This window comes from Mastigoproctus giganteus, chromosome 11 (assembly GCF_048544385.1).
Source record: "Mastigoproctus giganteus isolate SK-2022 chromosome 11, ASM4854438v1, whole genome shotgun sequence".
NCBI lineage: Eukaryota > Metazoa > Arthropoda > Arachnida > Uropygi > Thelyphonidae > Mastigoproctus > Mastigoproctus giganteus.
The window spans coordinates 66,186,127-66,208,242 of record NC_143585.1 but is presented as its reverse complement, the minus strand read 5'-3'; the positions used below and the strand labels follow the sequence as shown (position 1 = coordinate 66,208,242).

At 36.6% G+C, this 22,116-nt stretch overlaps 1 protein-coding gene across 1 annotated transcript in view; it reads left to right on the top strand.

Moving 5' to 3' along the window:
- The window catches only part of LOC150078077 (protein mothers against dpp-like), a 96,995-nt gene that overhangs the window by 19,180 nt on the left and 55,699 nt on the right, over nucleotides 1–22,116 (top strand). Inside the window, exon 3 of the mRNA XM_090385162.1 lies at nucleotides 16,379–16,550. Coding sequence (XP_090241288.1) covers nucleotides 16,379–16,550 — 172 coding nt within the window. The remainder of the gene's footprint in view (nucleotides 1–16,378; nucleotides 16,551–22,116) is intronic.

The following is a 22,116-nucleotide window of genomic DNA, read 5'->3' as shown; positions in this document are numbered from 1 at the left end:
CAATTGTAAACTGGACAGGAGGATGATAACTGGTACTAAGGTAAGAACAGTGTACCCATGAGCTTAGTTGCTACTAGATTAGCTCTCTCTCTCTCTCTCTCTCTCTCTCTCTCTCTCTCTCTCTCTCTCTCTCTCTCTCTCTCTCTCTCTCTCTCTCTCTCTGTGTGTGTGTGTTTTGGTAGTTGTTGGCGCATAGGCTTCTGTGGCCATAATGCACCTCCCAAGGTTTTTGCAGTACTTTGATCCAAGCCCGAGGCGGGAATCGAACCCGTGACCTTTGGGTTGCCAGGCAGGTACTTTACCCACCCGGCTAGCCCGGTCGGCGTGTGTGTGTGTGTCCCTCCCTCCCTCTCAAGACCCTACTATACACATACTGATGGGTCTAACCAGGGAGAAATTAATAAGGGTCCTGCACAGGCTTAGCCACTGCCAACACACACACACACCAACTCATTCATCCTTCTGCACACCTAATTGGGATAATAAAAGGAAGTGAGTAAAAATTTAACAAACCCTGTTGAATTATAAAATTATGAAGGTACTTTTGAATTACTTTGTGTGTATGCACGCATGTGTGTGTACAGCTAGTTAGTATTAGTAGTGAAAAATGATGCAACGAAACAAGCTTATACAGCATCAGCCAAAACAAAAACCTTATGCACCCCATCTGTCCATCTCCACTCTAGTAATTTGTCTAATTCGTCCTTAATTATTATTATTTAGTTATTAGTGCACAACAAAGACCATCTAAGCAAATATTACTAGTAACATGGGATGCTAGCCCTCAAGCCACCATCATTTCTGAGAGGGATCCATCTAAAGGTGCTCCACCCTTTTCTTCAAAAGCAAAATTGTTTACTGATCTCTCAGATGACTTACCCTGTGCAACTTTTTTGTTTATCAGAGGTGAGTGCAAATAATAGGAAACAAAGAAAATGGAAGCTCCCAGGAGAAGAGGTAAAGCGAAGGGTTTTAGATTTTTTGGAAAGGTGACTGCATTGGTCTCAGACAGTTTTTAAATTCTATACAGTGGGACCAACTGATGATATTACCAACAGCAGATTTTAAATTGGAGGTTCAAGGACAATCTTGAAAGCTACTAGGCTTTTCATACCAACTAAGAAATACTGTTCAGGGTTTAGGCCTAAATGGATGTCGGATAAACTAATATGACTTGTGGCAGAGAAGAAAACTGTATGGGATGCATATATATATTATCAGGTGACACAGAAGCCTATGGTAGATATAAACTAGTCTGTACTGATGTGGGATTTACTCTGTAATTCCCACATCAGTACAGTCAAGTCACAAAGGAGGTTAGGCAAGCGAAGGCAGATTACGAGAAATCTCTGGCAAAGGATGTGAAGAAAAACAGCAAACACTTTACTTATATAAATTCTAGAAGGAAGAGGATGAATCAGATTGGTCCACTTGATATCGATGATTCAACTGTTGATGATCCTGCTCAGATAGCTGACAACTGTTGATGATCCTGCTCAGATAGCTGACAAACTGAACAAGTATTTTGCTTCTACATTCACGCATGAGGAATTCTGGAAGGAAGTGGAGGACAGAAGCCTAATAAACTAGCAGGGAGCTTAATGATTTTGTAATAACAGAGAGCAAATTTGAGGATAAATTGTTGAAGTTAAACATAAGAACATTGCTTTGACCAATTGCACCTTGAAATTTCTATAACTGATGTCACTGATTTGCTTTAAACACACTGTAGAGAGCTCACAAATGAAGACTTCCTTGAAATGGCAAAAATGTGAAGAAGTTGAGGAAGAAGAAGATTTAACAACTGAAACTCCTGTTCGTTCCTTCACTCTTAAGGGGCTTCATGAAGCTTTTCAACACACAGAAAAAACAATTGAGATTTTTGAGTCACAAGGTTCAAATTTAGAGCACACTAGAAAAGTTGCTACAGATTTCAAAAAATACTTATACATGCTATCAGAAATTTATAAAGTAAAGAGAAGACTGTCTGCAAAACAAACAACACTTGAAGAATTTGATGAAAAAGATGACTCCTTGTGCTTCCAACAAACCAACGAGTGCTTCCAAGCCAACCATGAGCAAAGAACCATCAACAAGTGTGCACTTAGTCGATGGTGATGAAGAATAGACATTCTTTAATATTTGTATGACATAAATAATTTCTTTATTATTATAATTTGCTTGATTTTAAAGCCTGTTTTAGCATTAGCATTAGTAAAGGCACATGGTGCAAGAAAGCAAGCTTAAATAGCATCAGTCAAAAAAATAAAAACCTTCTCATTTCACCCATCCACTCGCTTCAAATGTTTGTCTAGTTCTGCCTTGAACTATTTAAGATGTTAACTTCTAAAACGACAGATGGAAGTTTATTACAGCAATCAACTACCCCCTGGCTAAAAGCAAATTTCCACACATCTATCCTACAAACGCCTTTCCTCAATTTGAATTTGTCTTCAGGCGATTATTTGGAGCAAGAGGAAGAATCCCATCAGCATTGAGCATACTCAGACCATTCAAGGCTTTATACACCTCAATCAGATCACCTCGCAGGTGCCTAGTCTCCAGACACTGTGATTTGCAAAATTTAAGCCTTTCTTCGTAAGAGCAACCTTTTTTTCCATTCACTAATCTTGTTGCACTTTGCTGTACTCGTTCCAGCAGCTCTACATCCTTCTTAAAATGAGGCCTCCAGACCTGTATACAGTACTCAAGGTATGACCTGACCATTGCCTTATACAAGGGGACAATCGCCTCCTTATCTCTGCTAGAAAAATTCCTGTATATCATTGACAAGACACCGTGAGCTACTCTTGCAGACCGTCTGCACTGCTCAGAAAACTTCATATTTGCTTGCACAATTACCCCCAGGTCCTTTTCATTCTCTGCCACTGTCAGTGTAGTACCACACAGTTGATATGTTACTCTGGGATTACTGCTTCCCATATGCAGTACTTTATATTTGTCAATGCTAAACTTCAGTTGCCACCTCTCAGCCCATCTGCTCAACTTTTCGAAATCCTGTTGCAGCAGCAGCATTACTGTCATTAGTGTCATTAACAATCCTGCCGGACTTCGTATCGTCTGCAAACTTGGACATTAAGCCTGATATACCATCATTAATAAGATAGTATGAATCAGAGATGTAATACTCAATATGTTCTACGTTGATAATAATATTAGTAAACTAATAAGAGGAGTTTACCTCAATATCGTACGTGGAACACTTCCGTATGATACCCTCCAGAAATTAAAACGGAAAAAACGAAAAAAATCGCAACTTACCGGTACATAAAAGTAAAATATAAATAATTAAAGAAAAATATAAATAATCAATTTAACACAATTCAAAAACAATTAAAATTCAAATTAACGCAATTAAAAGAATCTAACGAAAATATTCAAAACGATTTTCCTTCCTTTTTTGTGGAACACTACGAAGTCCAAATTCAATATCAATTACGCATTGTTTTTTTGGCAGCTTTCGAGGTGGTAAATTATAATTTAATCCTTTGGATAAAAGTGAAATCTGGTCCTGCGATAGTGTACACGAGGAAAGATTAGTAACCTGTTGATATGTCGGTTCGATAGATACTGGGTGAGGGGGTGTTCGTGAACTAGCCGACATATTCTGTGGTAGTGCGTTATGTGTCTGTGGGGGGGATGTCACCCAACTCGTGTGAACTTGGTCGCAAGCTCGCGACAATGTGTTAGAATTCGCATGAACGTGTCTTGAACTATTCGATAATGTTTGCAACTTATTAACGTGTCTGTTTTTTATTTCTGAGGCTTGTGCTTCCCGTCGCAAATCTATGGAGGTCTTCAATATCGACCAATCGTTCGGATGTAGATAATTTTTTTTACTTTATCGCGAAGCTTCCTAACCTGGGAAAGGTATTTTTGTTTATCCGAATATCGAGATTTTAAGGCAAGCTTAACAATATTACGTGATGTCGCCAGTGTTAGTTGTTTTATGCCTGCAATTTTTTGATTTAAATTCACCCTGGCAAACTTCGGAACGATGTTGTTTTGAAGGCAATATTTTAGGAAAGAAATATGGTAACTTTGGGCCGAGTACCTTAGTGTAGATTTAATGTAATTTTGTACCAAGCCATTCAAAAAAAGGAAAAAAGAGGAAGGAAAATCGTTTTGAATATTTTCGTTAGATTCTTTTAATTGCGTTAATTTGAATTTTAATTGTTTTTGAATTGTGTTAAATTGATTATTTATATTTTTCTTTAATTATTTATATTTTACTTTTATGTACCGGTAAGTTGCGATTTTTTTCGTTTTTTCCGTTTTAATTTCTGGAGGGTATCATACGGAAGTGTTCCACGTACGATATTGAGGTAAACTCCTCTTATTAGTTTACTAACATCATTAATAAATACAGAAAACAACACTGGACTCAAAACTGAACCCTGGGGGACTCCACTAATAACATTAGTACACAAAGAGCAGTGTCTATTGATTACCACCGTCTTCTCCCACTCAACCGTCCCTTTATCCATAGCAGCAATTTGCCTCCAGTGCTACACTGCTCCAATTTGTGCAGCAGCCTTCCATGTGTAACAGTATCAAAAGCCTTTCTAAGATCCAAATATATGATATCAAAATTATTCTTTGCATCCAGTTCCTTTGTGACCACATCATAGTATCCAATCAAATTGGTCAGTGAAGGCTTCCCCTTAACAAACCCATGCTGTGTCTGAGCTATAACTGAAGTCTTGTCTAGATGATCCTGCAGTGCTTCTATAACCAGTGCCTCCATTAATTTTCCTGGAACAGAAGTTAAACTAACAGGTCTGTAATTACTTGTGTCGCTCTTTGTTCCTCCTTTGTCTTGTCAACAGGGGTCACATTTGCAAATCACCAGTCCATGGGTACCTCCCCTGATTCCAAGGAAGCTCTCATAATTATGGCTAAGGGTTTTCTTACATCCTTTGCTGCCTCCTTTAATATAACTGGATAGATCCCATCCACCCTTTCTTATGTTTATCTTCATCAATTTCTCCTCTACTTTGCTCTCAGTTATTTCAAAATCATCTAGCTCACTGTCAGAGTTTAATTCACCTCTGGCATTCCCCTCCCTGAATAACTCCATGTGTGAATGTAGATGCAAAATATTCATTTAGTTTATTAGTTTCCTGAGCAGGATCGTCAACAGTTGAACCATTAATATCAAGTGGACCAGTCTGACCCTTCCTCCTAGAGTTTACATAAGTAAAGAACTCTTTTTTTTTTTTTTTTCTTCTTTGCATCTTTTGCCAAAGATTTCTCGTAATATGCCTGTGCCTGCCTAACCTCCTTTGTGACTTGGTTATAGACCAGCTTATATCTATCATAGGCTTCTATGTCACCCATTAATTTATATGGATCCCATGCATTTTTCTTCTCTGCCACATGTCTCATTAGTTCATCAAACATCCATTTAGGCCTAAACCTTGAACAATGTTTTTTAGTTGGTATGAAAAGCCTAGTAGCTTCCAAGATTAATTCTTTGAATGCTTCCAATTTTGAATTTGCTGTTGGTAACATCATCAGTTGGTCCCAACATATAGAATTTAAATACTATCTCAGACCACCATAGTCACCTTTACAAAAGCAAAAACCCTTCCCTTTACCCCTAATGGTAGTTACCTCTAAGTAAATCCCACTTCACCACACTGTGATCAGTGCTACATAGTGGTTCCTTTATCTGCAGATTCTTAATGCATGGAGAATCACTACTGATAATCAGATCAAGAGTATTACTCCCTCTAGTTGCCTCCTGAACATACTGCTGTAGAAAACAATCATCCAATAAATCCACAAAAGCTTTGCTAGTGTGTGAGTGACCATTTCATTTCTTTCGATAAATAAATCATTGTTTAAGCATAGACTATTGTTTTGTTTACCTTAATTTAACATTACTAAGGTCCAAATTTCACCGTTGAGAACATGACCCCTGTTTTTTCATTACATATATGGGAAAAAATTCCCTCTTTATGAATTTTCGCTTTATGAGCCCCGAACTAGGAACAGATTAACTTGGTAAGGTTGGGAACTACCTGTAAATTTAAATATGAGTCACTGCCAGGACACCTATTATGAAATTTAATGGCATTGTGCACTGGCTGACAGTTTGCCTCTATTAGTGAACATAGGCCAAACTGAATGTATTTTGTCTAAGTGGACAGCCAAGTTAGTGTATGGAAGTAAAATTTCCATTTTAGAAACATAACTATTATGTTATGTTTCTAAAATGTTTCTAAAGGTTGAGTGCCGTAATACAAAGGGTACTAGGAAAGTTTTGCAATACAGCTTTGTTTATTTAATTTTTTCAAAGTAATTTCCTCTACATTCAATACACCTCTCCATCCTCTGAAACCAATCTTTAAACCAGTTCTGCCAAGTTTTACTAGGGAGTAAAGCACACTCGTTGTCCCAAGCCCGTAGAAGGTCCTCATCACTGGAAAACCGCCTCCCTTTTAGCTTCATTTTCACATGCGGGAACAGTGCAAAGTCGCAGAGAGCAAGGTCTGGACTGTAGGGAGGGTGCTCGAGAAGTTTCAGTCCTGTCGTGGTCAAATATTCGGTGCAGGCTTTGGCGCGGTGAGCTGCAGCATTATCGTGATGGAGGTACCAGGTGTCCATTCTTGACTTTGGCCGCAGGTTCTTCATAGATCCAATGACTTTAGGCAGGCATTGTTCAGTATACCACTAAGCTGTGACTGTCTTCTACGTGTCCAAAACGACACGTTCCACAATTCCACTCGATTTGAAAAATACAGCTATCATTTTCTTCTTTACAGATTGGGATTTTCTGACAATTACGGGTGTTTCGTCATCATCAAAGACCCAAACTTTGTTTTGAGCCTTGGTCGGCAGATCGTAATAGTACAGCCAAGTCTCGTCACCTGTCACGATGTTGTTCACATACCGAGATTGTCCCTTATCAAACTTTTTTAACATCTCCCGGCACCAAGTTACACGTCGTGTCATCTGCTCTTCAGTCAGTTGATGCGGCACCCAGAGAGAACAAAGTTTCTTCACGTGCAAATGATCTTGCAGAATCGAACGAATTGCTGGTGCATTTAGGCCCAAAGTATCCTCTATCTGTTGGTAGGTCACTCGCCTGTTTTCGTCAAGCATTTTCCTCACAGCAGTAATGTTTTCCTCCGTAACTGACGTTCGTGGCCTTCCCGGCCTCTCAGAATCCTCCAGAGTGAAATTTCCCCTTTGGAATTCTCTATACCACCTGAATATCGTTGTACGATGTGGACAATCATCATCTAGTGCAAGAGTCATTTCTTCTAAGCACTGGTCTATGGTTAAACCACGCACGAAATTATACCGCAAAACTGTCCTTATCTCATTTCGTGACCACGATGCCATCGCAAGCACTGTACACTCTCACTACTAATGAATAACTGAGCCCATCGACTTGGCGCGGTGTCTACTATGCACGTATGAACATGTCTCAACATGCAGCAACAAGCAGCTTCCTGTGATTCATTGTTGCGTCATATTGCAAAACTTTCCTAGTACCCTTTGTATGTATGAATTTTAATTTGATTTCAACTGTTGTGTTGAAATACTTCTGCCATCTGTTGGAATGTTTTGAAACAATAATTGATAGATTGCAGCATCTGGAAACTAAGCATCTATAAAGAGACCTCATTGAAGTGTTGAAAACTTTTAAGTGGTTTCAGTAAACTAATGCTGATGGCATCCTTACTTTTTCTCAGATGACACTCAAGGGAATAAAATTTAAACTGGAAGAGGATGATTATAGGATAGATATTCAGAATTATAGCCAGAGAGTGATTGTTGGATTAAACTTCCACCTGGTGGTGTGGGTTTTATTATTATTTTTGTTTATAGAGTTATTTTACTACTAATAATAATGCTACTAATAATAATAAGCAGAAAACTAGCTGTAGCCTTATGGGAGGAGTAGAGTAGAATTCCAGTTTCCACATACCAAAAACTTAATGGAAAGTGTCCCCCCCCCCGAGAGGGCTGTCATACTCGGTTTAAAATTTTTCTTTATGTAACCAGACTTTTTATCACTTAGCTCAGAGGTGTCCAGTCCAACTCGCAAGCTACGTACAACTTCATTCCTCCACATTATGTGGCTATGTAAGTAGCTCTAAGTGTTATGTATTTCCCTGAGTTTGAAACTGGCATGTCACAAAATATAGTTTCACAGTGACTTGAAAATAACCATTTTTAGTAACATTCAATTTTTCAGAATTACTTTCTTGTGATATTTTAATGTATTTTCCTGAGTAATTAATAATACACTTTTAAACTCTTTAAAATCCAGCACTTTACAATCCAAGAAATGCCATTTATCAGTAGAAAGTTACTATTGTGAAGGAGTGCACCTTTCTTTCACGCTTCAAATCAAACATCACCACCAAATATGGAGGATGCGGAAAGGTCAGGGAATGACCACCGCATATCCCGGAGCAATATGGCCTTAGTTGCTAATGCTCCTAAAAACCAAATAAAACAAACAAACAAACAAACAATTCAAATCAAAATTCATACACTTTTTAGGCACCGCTCTCAAATGTAGAAAGAAAGTGCAGAGAATGCTGAACTTAACGCCTTTGAGCTTAAGTTCATCTTAGAGACAAATACCATTATTTACAGTTCTGCCTAAAGTGATATCTTTTAAATGGTATAGCATCATCAAATAGAAGAATCTGCTATATATTTAAAAAACTTTAAACTGTACAGCTGTTAGAAGCTTATTGGTTTCATCAGGTGGCTTGTCAGTATAAGTAAAACACACACACACTCTCCTCAGATAACCCTGCTTTCATAGTCCATTGAACTTCCTAGATAAACAAGTGACTCTGACTGGTATATAAGGAAGGCATATGAGCCACGTGTTAGTTGTTCTTGTAATGGTGCATGAAGCCATGCTGACTGAGTTTGAGAGAGGTTTTATTGTCTGATGCCACATTGCTTGCTTGCTTGTCAAGTCATGCAATCACTGACAACATACACTGTCTGGACTATTAGACAGTCTGCATTGTTGTTGACTTTTGGTGATGTTATGAAATGGAAGTGTGATAGTACTTTCACCATCCAGCGATGCACAAGAAGACCATGGTAGCTTCCTTCACGTTATCAGAGAGTGCTCAGAAAGGTCGTACAAAAATCTCATCAGACATCCCTGCAAAACATCAGCCAGGAGGCTAACAGGAGTTGTCTGTACAAACACATTATGTATGTATGCAGCTCTGTAGCTTTGGTTTTCATGGGAGAGCAGTGTTGAGTACCAAACATGAACTGTAGTCGTTGGCCTCACTGTGTGAAATGCATTGAATGCCATAATTGGTTCATAGAATAGTGGAAGTCTGACTACATCCTGTTCCAATCAGATGGATGTATATGGTTGTGTGGGATCTCTGTAAAGTGTCTGCTGCAAGAGTGCATTGTGCTAACTCTTTCTCATGTTATGTCCTAGTACCTTTGGTGGTTGTGTAGGAACCGTGAATGCCTGTGCTTACTTTAACATTGTGGAGAATTGCATACTCCCTACAATGTGGTAATTCTTTGGTACAGACCCATGTTTGTTTCAACAGGGTAATGACCCATGCCATACTGCCATTGTAGTGCTGTTCTAGAATGGTTTATGGTCATAAATGTACAAATGCTAACATGGCCAGCGTAGGGTCCCAATTTGAATCCTGTGTAACATCTATGGGATGAACTAGAATGTTGATGAGGACCACACCAACATGTCCATCAACAGTAGCTGTGGGACATGTTGGTTTGGTTTGTGTTTGTGCAGGAGAAATGGAGGACTATACCTGCCACAGTGTGTTGTTTATTAATGGCCTACCCAGGTGGGTTCAGCTTGTCATAATGACTAAAGGAGAAACCTGCTTTTGAAATGAGTGGCAGTGACATCAGTGTGATACTGACATGTTTCTGAATATTTTTAAAGGGTAGTGTATATTAACATAGTCATATTAATGAGTTATGCATTACCTTAAAAAATATGTATTGTTATTATATATATATATATATATATATATATATTTTTTTTTTTTTTTTCAGAATAAGTATATAATGCTATATATTGCTAGACTACAATTTATACAGATTTTAATGTTCCATGTTATTAAAATTTTTAATAAATTTAATAGTTCCCTAAATGAAATAAGTGAAAAATCACACATATTGAATGTAATAATATTTAATGAATTCTTCAAAATATAAATGGAATAGCATATGAAAAATAAACAACATTGAATCATTTAATATATTTTGCCAAATGTAGCTAATGATTAATTTTTATATTAATTACTATTGATCAGTCATGTTAATAAGTACATAACATAAGTTTGGGTCGTGTTTATAACTGTACTTTTCGAATGAAAATCTGTGGAAGAAAATTGGTCAGGAGTTATAAAAATGTAAGCCACATTCTAAAACTGAACTTACTAAATCTAATTTTAAAATTTGTCATCATATTGTATCCATTAATGATGTTTAGAAGTTGATTCATAAAATTAAATATTGACACTGTTTAATTATTGTTCAATGTGTTCTTTGTGTATATTTTTGATGTAAAATGGTTTATTTTTTAATAATAATAATATAATAATAATGATAATTATTATTATTAATACTTTTTCTCCTTATGGGATTTTTTCCACGCTGTGATGGGTACTGGTACCAAGTGCATGGGATTGGATGTTTGTGTCCGGTTACTACTGTTATTATTACTGTTGGTCACAAAACTATGATTATGCTACAGGTGTTCATCATCGCAGCTTTCTGCAGTTCCATGTGTGTGTTCTCTGGGAGGCCTATTGCTGCTATGTTTTTATGAAGGCTCTTTGGCACCATCTCGGTGGTTGACACGGTGATTAGGGTGGTCATTACCTGATCCATGTGCCAAATTTCTTTAACTTCCTGATTTTGCCTCATAGATTTTCTGAAAGTTGCTAGTGTTGGACACCACTATGTCGATTAGGTAGGTAACCATTTCCTGCTTATCAATGAGGATTATATCTTGTCTGTTGTGCAGGATCATCTTGTTCGTTATTATGGTGCAGTCTCAGAATAGTTTGTGAATAGGTGTCTCTAGTATGGTTTGGGGTTCATAGTCATAAAGCAGTACACTTTCTCTGATCATCTGGTATTTTTGTGCTAGCTTCTGATGTGTTATCGTGGTGACTTGGTTGTGTCTATGAGTGTACTCTGGCTGTTCACCCTGCATCCCATGGTGATGTGCTGAATTGTTTCTGGGCCAGATGGGATTGTTGACATGTATTATCTGTCACTCCCCGGTCCTTGGCAATGTAGTTTCTGGTAATCTCTTTCAGCTCTGCTTTGGTTCAATCTATGATCTTTATCTATGAAGGATTATTCAATATTCAATCTATGAAGGATTATTGTCCCATTCCCTTGAATTCTGCTAGGGCTTTCTTTTCCACTCTTCTTCAATTCTGGATATTGCAATCTCATGTGTTTCCACTTCAGCTGGTCCACATTATAATTCTTGAACTTGCTGTTCCTCCTCCTCCTCCAGTTCTGGTTCCATTGTGTCCGTATTCATTGTTTTTTGTAGTTGGTCACTCACATCCTGCTTGATTTCTTCCAAGAATGCAGAGCTATCTGGTTCTTGACGATAGGCCATCTCTGGTTTGCTGTTTACAGTAACCTGAATAGTCAGGAATCATTCCAACCACTTGGTGTGTAGTTTCATCCCATACATTACCATGTCTGTCTCTAGATTCATTACTTCATGCATTGGCTTCTAATTCCCTCCTGTGTGGTCACTAGTGCAGTCACAGGAAGCACTTCCAGTTGGTTGGTCTTGCCCTTCAGTTGTGGTAGCCATATGTGAGACAGTCACTTGCTCTACTGTCTTCTGCAGGAGACTGTCTGTGACTTTTCAAACCTATCTCTATCTGCACGAGTGACTTTATCCTGCACCACACCTGATACAGTATGCCCAATATTTCTATTTCTCATTTTCATCCAGCTATGGAAGTGGACCTGTTTAGCTTTGACATCCAGTGGTGGGTGGTAGTAATGGGAGTGACCGGCACCACTCTTTGCGTCAGCCATCACTTCGACCTTGGAGGAGGTATTCCCAATGAAGCAATGTTTGCAGTTTTTTAAAATATATATATATATATATATTTTTTTTTTTCATGGTGGTATTCAGCCCGGGTCCATGATATTGGTGGTCCGACGTTGTAACCACTGGGCTAATCGTGCCCCCATTTTATTATTATTATCATCATCATCTGTTTATTCATTTATTTACTACTTGACAAAACATATTAATATGTGCACATGCATAAGTTTGAATTTTTGCATGCTTAGCAGTCTTTTGAACTGAAAAATGCAAGTGACTAATAGTTTCATGTTAATATTTTGCTTGTAATTTTTTTTTCTTTAGAAGAATTAATAAAGGTTTTGTTTTGTTGAAAAATTACAAAAAATGCAACATTTTAAAATTTTTATGTTTTTCATAAAAAATAAAATGTCGCATAAGTTGCAATCCATACTTTTTGTAAAAAACTAAAAACTTCCAGAAAAAAATCATGGGCATGACCACCACCAAGTTAATATCGAAATATATTGATTTTGACATCATACTTATAACATATGTTGGAACTTTCTGTGAATTTCATGCTACTAAGATATTTATTTCGATATTTCTTTCATAACTTTGTTCATATATAATACTGGACCTTCATCTTTTGTCTAAGAAATTTTATAAACAAATATTTAAGTGAATAGATTTATAATGGATATAAGTGAGAGGTGGATGGAGTTATACAAGTGGTTTCAAAAGTGATGATCAATAATTTCAAGGTGAACTGTACAGATTTACAATATGCAAAAAAGCCTAGTAAACATGGGTCCTTAAGTGAATCGTTTTCGAGATATTGCAAATTTCTAGTTGGGATCCACCACTGACTTGTTTGTTTAAGTTATGTTAAGTTATGCTCATTCTCTCCCTTTCCCCCTCTCTCAATGCTCTGAGACATAGTAGGCATACTAGTACTTGTCAAAGGATAGTCAACATGGAAAGAGGTTACAGCAGTGAAGAGTATGTGGACATGCACTTCATGTATGGTAAAGCCAATGGCAGTGCACTCGAGGCTGCACATTTGTACCAAGGAGCATTTCCCCGCAGAAGGCAGCCCAACAGGTGCACATTCATCCTGGTACATCAACGCCTTAGAGGATATGGGCGCTTCGCACATGGAGTACAAGCAGGTAGGCCCAGAACCATAACACCTGATGTTGAGGAAAGGGTGTTAGAAAGAATAGTACAAAAACCAGGAATTTCGACAAAGAGGGTTGCTCTGCAAGAGTGTGTACTGAGTCATAGCAGTGTGTGGTGAATTTTACATCACCAATTACTGTACCCCTACCATATCCAGCGTATACCATATATCAGCAATACAGACTACCCTCCAAGCGTGAACTTCTGCCAGTGGATGCAACAACAGCGTGTCCTGAATCCCCAATTTTTAAACAAGATTTTGTTCACTGACGAAACTGGGTTTACTCGTGATGGTATTTTTAATTTTCATAACTGTCACGTTTGGTCTGATGAAAATCCTAATGCAATTTATGAGTCATGACATCAGCAACATTTGTCGTTGAATGTCTGGGCAGGACTACTAGGAGACCATCTAATTGGATCACACTTTCTGTCAAGCAGGCTAACAGAAGAGCCATACCTTCAGTTCCTGCAGAATGTTCTTCCAGACCTCCTTGATGATGATGATAATGTTCCACTTCAGCAACGCCAGAATGTGATTTATGCATGATGGTGCACAGACACATTTTGCTCGAGTTGTGACTCAGTATCTAACTAGAAGGTATGGTCAATGGTGGATAGGTATAGGTGCATGTGTAATGTAGCCTACCAGATTACCAGACTTAAATCCTCTGGATTTTTGTATCTGGGCTCATGTAAAAAGCTTGGTGTACACTTCTGACATTAGCACAGTTGAGGAATTGCAGCATCAGGTTGAAGGAGCCTTTCAGCAAATCAGAAATGATCCAGGAATGCCTGAGAGGATTCGCAACTCAATGCAGAGAAGACTACAAAGCTGCGTATGGGTGCAAGGATAGCATTTTGAACACCTTTTATAACATCCTGTAACATGTAACATCTGTAAAATCCTGTGGTGTTGAAACCAAAAATTAAAAATGTATTAGCTTATGTTTAATAAAACCACCCTTAGCAAAGGATTCACAGCTTTTTGCTAAACTAGTGCCCTCATAGTCAGTGGCGGATCTTAACATAAAATGTGCATTATCTTGAAAACAGTTCATTTGCGGCCTGATGTTCACTGGGGCTCTTTTGCTTATTTTAGTTTGTACTTTTCACCTTTAAATTATTGACCATAATTTTTGAAACACCCTATATATTTAGTATAGCATTGTACTGTCTTATTATTCAATCTTAACTAAACTATTTTACTATATGAAGATTACCGTGTTCATTTATATAGTACAGTAGGTCCTCGATTTAATGGACTAATTTGGGGAAGGGGTGACCTTTATTACCGAAAGTCCGTTAAATCGAATGTATTTTAAAAACATACGTTAATAACGAGCTTACAATGTACAGGATGTATTATAATGTACATTGAGTAATTTATACACGCCACTGAAACATCTGTTAAAAATATAAAAATAAATTTACAACAGGAACCAAACTTTATTTTAATTAAACACATCAAAAACTGCAATGTGACTAACGGAGTGTTTCCACCACTTTTTTTTTATTATTATTATTTTTTTTTCCTTAAAGCTCACACAAAGTTGTTTTCAATGTGAACATTAGTTTTTTTCATTTAAATCCATTTTAGAGAGAAAAAATACTTAAATTCTTAAACTCCATTGAATAAAAAACATACAAAAAAACATTAAAAAAAGATGCATAATATTCAATATCAATATTAACTTAACTGAAAGCAATAATTTGCAGAGTCAGAAACAACTGTAATATGGAGGGAGAGGTGTTAATTCCTTGCTGGTAGAGGGTTCTGGTGAAACAAATCCAGTTGATGAAGTGGTCTTGAAGAAATCATCAAGCTTCAGTTGCCTTACACCTTGGTGCTGCTTCCTTATTACTGTAAATTAAAATTCTATAAAATGTTCATAATAAGGAAGCACATCAGGGTCTGATGATGATTCAATTTATTATATGATGTCATCCATATGTTGTCTTATAACAAACAATTTAGGATGAGGTGCAACTGATTCTTCGTCTTTGTCATCATCGTCCTCTTGTTCTCCATGAAGAACATTTTCCGCAATCTCTCCCTCAAAAAAAAAAATTGATAACCCGGATTGCCTTCATCATTTTCGAGCCACTGTTCCACATCATTCTCAGTTGCATTTTTGTTTCCAGCCCTCAGATGAGTGTCTCGAAAATTAGATGCCTCAACTCCCTCAAAGTCCATTTCAGGTTCTACGTCGTACAACAACTTCTTCCAATCATTGGCCAAGGTAGTAATCTTGGTCAATGCTTGGAATATCTTTCCACACAGTTGCTAAGTTGAAGATAGCAGATCTAATATTGTATGCATGTAAATTTTGCAGTGTCCTGGTGCCTCTTGTATCTTCTTCTGCGTCTTCTGTTTCTTCCAAAACAACCATCACCTCTTCCAAAAACTTCTTCTTATACAACCTCTTACATACAACGATTACACCCTGATCCATCATCTGTATCATTGAAGTAGTTGTTGTTGTTTGGTTTTTAGGAGCATTAGCAACTAAGGCCATATTGCTCCGGGAATACGCGGTGGTCATTCCCTTGACCTTTCCGCATCCTCCGTATTTGGTGGTGACGGGCTCGAACCCCGGTCTAATCAAGAAGCGTATGCTACGCACTGCTGCTCCTTCCCACCTGGCTACGGAGGCGCCTATTGAAGTAGTGTTAGGAGGCAGAAAAACACATTTAATTCTCCCATCCCTGCTAACTAACCTCTCAGCATTAGGGTGAGCAGGTGCATTATCTAGCAGTAAAACAGCTTTTATTTCATTAGAAAGAATTTTCAGTACATCTGTCTGATAGCATCGCACATCGCAAAGATATGCTGTCTTATGTGCGACACTATCAGATATAAATAAGTCCTAAATTTTTCCTTTAGGACAGAAATTTTTTGTCCGTTAAATCGAGGGCCTACTGTATGTTCAATCTCTTTGCATGTAAACAGATGTTTTATTTAGTAAAAATCATTTTTCTGAATTTTTTTTTTTTTCTTTAGTTTTAATGGTTCTTCCTACATGATATCATTCTATAATATAGAGCCCAAAGTTGCAGGAAATTTCATTTTAATTGCTTTCACCAAAAATGAATTATTTAGCTTGCACTTTTTTCTAATAGGTATCTCATAGAAAAGGTTTGCCACATGTGATATATTGTCGTGTGTGGCGTTGGCCAGACCTCCAGAGCCATCATGAACTGAAAGCTCTTGAATGTTGTGAATATCCATTTTCAGCTAAACAGAAGGAAGTCTGTATCAATCCATATCATTACAAGAGGGTAGAAAGTCCAGGTAGATATTTACGTGTCTACATTGTGTGTGTGTGTGTGTGTGTGTGTGTGTGTGTGTGTGTGTGTGTGTGTGTGTGTGTGTGTGTGTGTGTGTGTGTGTGTGTGTGTGTGTGTGTGTGTTATAGCTAAAACTTGATTTAGGTCTTTTGACTAACATACTATTAATTTGTGATATGCTTTTATTAGATGGTGTACAAGAAGAATTTTGTTTCTAGGACAAATGTAGATGATTCTTATGTCATTTCAGTGATGAAATTTCTTTATCATGAAAGATATTTGAGACCAAATACAATTTTTATGTTATGACAGTTATTATACTGTCATTTTTTCCCCTGATTATTTTCATTTAATGATGTGACAATCCTGGGAATCTGTCAGTTGGTCCAATTCTTTGGGTTATATATATGAAGAATTTACTTCCTGATCTTAATGAAGCGAGATGACTCCACTTCTGGGAAACACTTGAGCTACATCTTCAGTGCAACATTAATGACAAAGAGAGAGATTCCACATTAGTTGCATTATGAATCTTAGGGCTTGACTTTTAGGATTCACTTGACTCTTAGGATTCACATGAATTCTTCTGATTGTCTGGGGTGGATAGGAAATAAACTTGCTAGAATAGTCAAAACTCAAAGTGCGAGAAGAAAAATTCACAAAGATCAAATTTCACATAAAATTTAATATATACACATTGTTTTTCTTTATTTTATTTTTTATTCAAAAAATAATGTGATTTGCTATAAGTTGTCTTCTTATGAATGGTACTACATGAATTTCAAAGCATCATCTTATTTAGTGTGAAAATGCCCTTGTTATTCAGCATAGTTGGATAGAGACTCATTAAAGTTTTCGCTTGAGCATCTTTTTAATTTTTATTGATGTGCTGAAGTTTTTGTTCAATAGAAAGAACAGTCCTTTTCCATTTTCATATGATGGATGCAAATAAAAAAAAAATAACTGAGAAGAACATTAAAATTAATTGTATAGTAGTAAAACACTCTTCAGACTTCCTAGTGTGACTCCTCTTATGGAATAATAATACTAATTCAGTAATAATATATTAATTAGTATTATTATTCTTATGGAATAATAATACCAATTAGTAATAATAATGGATCAATACAATAGCAATAATAATAAAACTGAAGGATTACTGAAATATGACTAAGATGAATTGGTAAGCAGAAAGCAAAGGTGGGATGAGGATTCGACAAAAAGGGTCTTGTCTTGTCTTGAAAAACATTACAAAATGTAAACAACCAACATCTGTAAAAGATTCCATATATTTCTTTTTGCTATTCAACTTACACTTACTTAGACTTTCACGGCTATAAAGACCATGGTCATTCCATGATAATTGAGAGTCTACTGCATTTACATTATTGAGATATAAAAAAGACCATGATAAATATAGAGTACGGAAAGGCAACAGGTGTAGATGAAGTTAGACCTGAAATGCTGAAGGACGTAGGGAAAATGGTGTCAGAGTAGTTCAATAAATGTTATATCCAGAGGTCATTTTTCATAAGATTGGATCAAAACATTGTACCAATACAGCAGACTCTAGATTTACCTGGATCGGTTTAACTGGAAGGCTGCCTCTGTAGCCAGGTGGAAAGGAGCAGCAGTGCGTAGCACACGCTTCTTGATTAGACCGGGGTTCGAGCCCGTCACCACCAAATATGGAGGATGCGGAATGTCAAGGAATGACCACCGCATATCCCGGAGCAATATGGCCTTAGTTGCTAATGCTCCTAAAAACCAAATAACAAACAAACAATTAACTGGGACGCTTCAAGACTCCAAATTTAAAAAAAAATCAACCAGAAATTACAAAATTCAAGTCATAACTAGGCTAGGTATAAACAGATGTTTTGCAAGTCATAAATAAGCGACAAGAAGTGGCATTATAAAGTCGTAATTGGGAGATTATTATCTTGCAGCCCCCACTGTCTTCACACCCGACACTAAAAAAAGAGAGAGAGAAAGAGAGAGAGAGAGATGTTTAGTTTGCTTTAGTGCATCGCTTTGATTGTTGTGTTCCGTCGCACTGCAAAGGGAAAAATTTTATTTCGTTATTTATTTCAGGAATAACGAAAACTTTTTTTGTCGAGAAATTGCGAAAATGATCGTTAAACACAATTAAACAAAAATTTTAAATTATTCAAAAGTTTGAAAATGGTGCATCTGTTAAATCTTTAATGAACCATTATAATGTTGGTGACCAAACCATCGTAAAAAAATAAAGGGAAACTATTAGATTTAAAATCGACATTGAAAAAAATAAAGGGAAGAATCGTATTGAACATGGGGGTAGTGCGTGGTAAGCTTTTTATCTATCGCAATATTTTTTACGTAGGTTGCTGAACATTTTTGGATACAGTAAGTCCCCGACTTACGTAACTTCGAACTTGCATAAAATAATAATTATAATAAGCAATGAAGAATAATGATCACGGCAGGCACAAATTGCACAAGCAAGATATGGAGTAACAAGCTTAAAAATAGGAATGAAGAGAAGATTCTTAAAATTTATTTAGGTTTTTTTTATATATGACTAAAAATTTCAATGAATGGGACACACATTTCACCATAATGTAAAATCCCACTGAATGCCAGCTATCAGTATTATTGCAAATGCAATATGATTAAGTTTATTACTCGTTTATAATGAATTTCACTAACAGAAAAGCCCAATAACCCGGAAAGTGCAAATTGTTTTTATTGTTTTATGGTAGTGACCTCCAGAAATGTGTATTAGTAAAATATGAGCTTTTTGCCTTAACCCTGTGAAGTTCTTTGCAGAAAATTTTCATTTTGACTGTTAATCATGGTGCTGACTAAGAGAATAAGTGACAGCAATAATAGTAAATCTGCCCAGAAAAGGAAAGCGATCGATTTGGATCAGAAAATTAAAATAATAAGGATGTATAAAAATGGCCAAACATTAACAAGTATCGTGCGGAATTCAGATTTGTCAGTGTCAACAGTGAACACATCTTGGCCTATCTTTCTGTTTGTAAAGGACAGTTATGTAAGTGCCAGTCTTAGTTAGCCAATGTCATTTCATGTTCTGCTCAACTTGTAGCCCTTTTTCGTATTAATTACTATTTCATTATTACATTTGATTATTATTTTTGTGTTTATTTATTTATTATTATTTAGTTATTTATTATTATTATAGTAAATAATAATAATAAATAACTTATTTTATTTTTGTCTAATAAAAAAAATTATTGTATAAACAATGTATTGTAAAATTCCTCTGGCTTTCTGTGTAAGGAATCACAATTGTATACAATTTATGTTAATAAAGAATCTTATTATTATTAATAAAGGACAAAGACAGAATGCGAGAAGCGGTGAAGGGATCGGCACCAATGAAGTCAACTGTCATAACCAAGGCCACGAAATACATATCAGTTTTTACTGTACAATTTCTTTCTTTTATGTTTTCTTTTCTTATGTGCTACTCCAGCAACTTCACCGCTGTCCCCAGATAAAGTTTTTAATTGAACAAATTAAAAAAAAAAAAAAACTTTTTCTATATATATAACTAATATATAAAACATATATAACTAACTAATTGAAAAATATATAACTATTTTTTTTTCATTCTTCTAAGGATATTATGTGGTTTTTGTAATTGCAGCATATCACGGATATAGTAGCAATATTTTATTAGCAATATGGTTGGTTGGTGGAACAGTCTTCCATCCCTTGTCGTGGAAGTTGATAGCCTAAATAAGTTTAAGGCTCAGCTGGACAGATATTTTGAACGAACAGAGGGGTGAAGTGGAAGTGGTTTTTTTTTTTTTTTTTTTTTTTGGCTGATGCTGCATAAGCTTGCTTTCTTGCATCAAATGCCTCTACTAATGCTAATGCGTCATTCCCGAGTTGCATAAAACTCGACTTATGTAAGAAGTCCTGGAACTTTTCTCTTGTGTATGTCAGGCACTTACTGTATTTTTGGATTAACTGGGAAATCAATTATCTGAGATTTGTTTTTTAGCCATCTATACTGGAAAATCAAGATTCTGCTGTACACAAAAAGGGAAATAAAGCTGAATGCGGAAATAGAAATTAAAGAGGAATTTCACTCTTTCTTGTATCACGTAAAACCTGCAATTACTTGTCATTAACTGGTTCCTTAAAAATGCTACAGATAAGAAAACAGTGGATACGGAGCAGTAGACCTGCTTATTATAATAACTGGTTCCATGGAGGTCATAAAATTGAACTAAACTTATTTTTCGGGTAACTAAACACTAATAAAAAGTAATTCAATGTTAGTTTTATTGATTTAAACATATGTTGAATAAATTATATATGAAGGGCATGATATTTGTTATGCAGGAGGAAAAACATCTTAAAAAGAAACACATGACTGTATAGAAATTCATTAGAACAAATTTTAATGGAGAATGATAAAAAGGTATTTTGGGTTCTGAATGCTGCCTCTGATATGGATGTTGTAATTGTCGAATATTTTTTAAAATGAGATATAAAAAGAGTGATATGATTTCAGTAATCAAATTGCCATAAAAACTAAATATGTACTACTGTACTATTAAGTGCTATTAGGTGAATTAATACTGTCTTGAATGTCTTGTAAAATGAATGATTTATATGTTTCACATACATAGAAACAGTGATGTACAGTCTAGGAAATGTCCATTACAGATGGGTTGACCACCCCATCTGTAATGGACTATGCCACACAGTTTGCAGTATAAAAAAGCCCAAGCCGACCGGGCTAGCCAGGTGGGTAAAGTGCCTGCCTGGCAACCCAAAGGTCGTGGGTTCGAATCCCACCTTGGGCTTGGATCAAAGTACTGCAAAAAAAACCTTGGAAGATGCATTATGGCCACAGAAGCCGATACACCAACAACTACCCAAAAAAAAAAAAAAAAAAGCCCAAACAGATTCGTATGCTACAGCAGTGGTAATTTGAATATGATCGTGCATGACATAGTGATAAAGCACAAGTTATGGGATGTAGTAAAGATATCACAGAATTTCAAAAGGGCATGATTGAGGGAGCGCTCGTATGTCAGGTACTTCCATATTGGAAACGGCATGTCTTGTTAGGTGCTCATGGCTCAGTGTGGTTAAGGTGTACAAAGAATGGTGTCGAATGGGTCAAACCACATCCCACCAACAGAGCTGTAAAGGATTACATAAGACTGATATTTGTGGTGAGTGAAGGGTGCAATGCATTATACAGGCTCGATGGCAGGTCACTGTGCAACAGTTGACATCATGATACAATATGGGGAATACAGAAACAGTATTACAAATGACAATTTGCTGTACACTGCAGATGACTCCAGAGACACCCTTTCCTCACCAGTAAACATCATCAACAGTGAATGCTGTGGTGGCAGCAACATGCTGGTTGGACACTGGAGGACTGGAAATGCTGGCTGATGCCTTTGTGTGTGTGGCACAGGAAACAAGTCCATGGACCCATTGTGCATGGTACCCACTATCCATGTAAGTAGTAGTAGTTACATAATATTGGATATGTTTTACTGGCAAGAACTAGGACCCCTGGTGTGTAT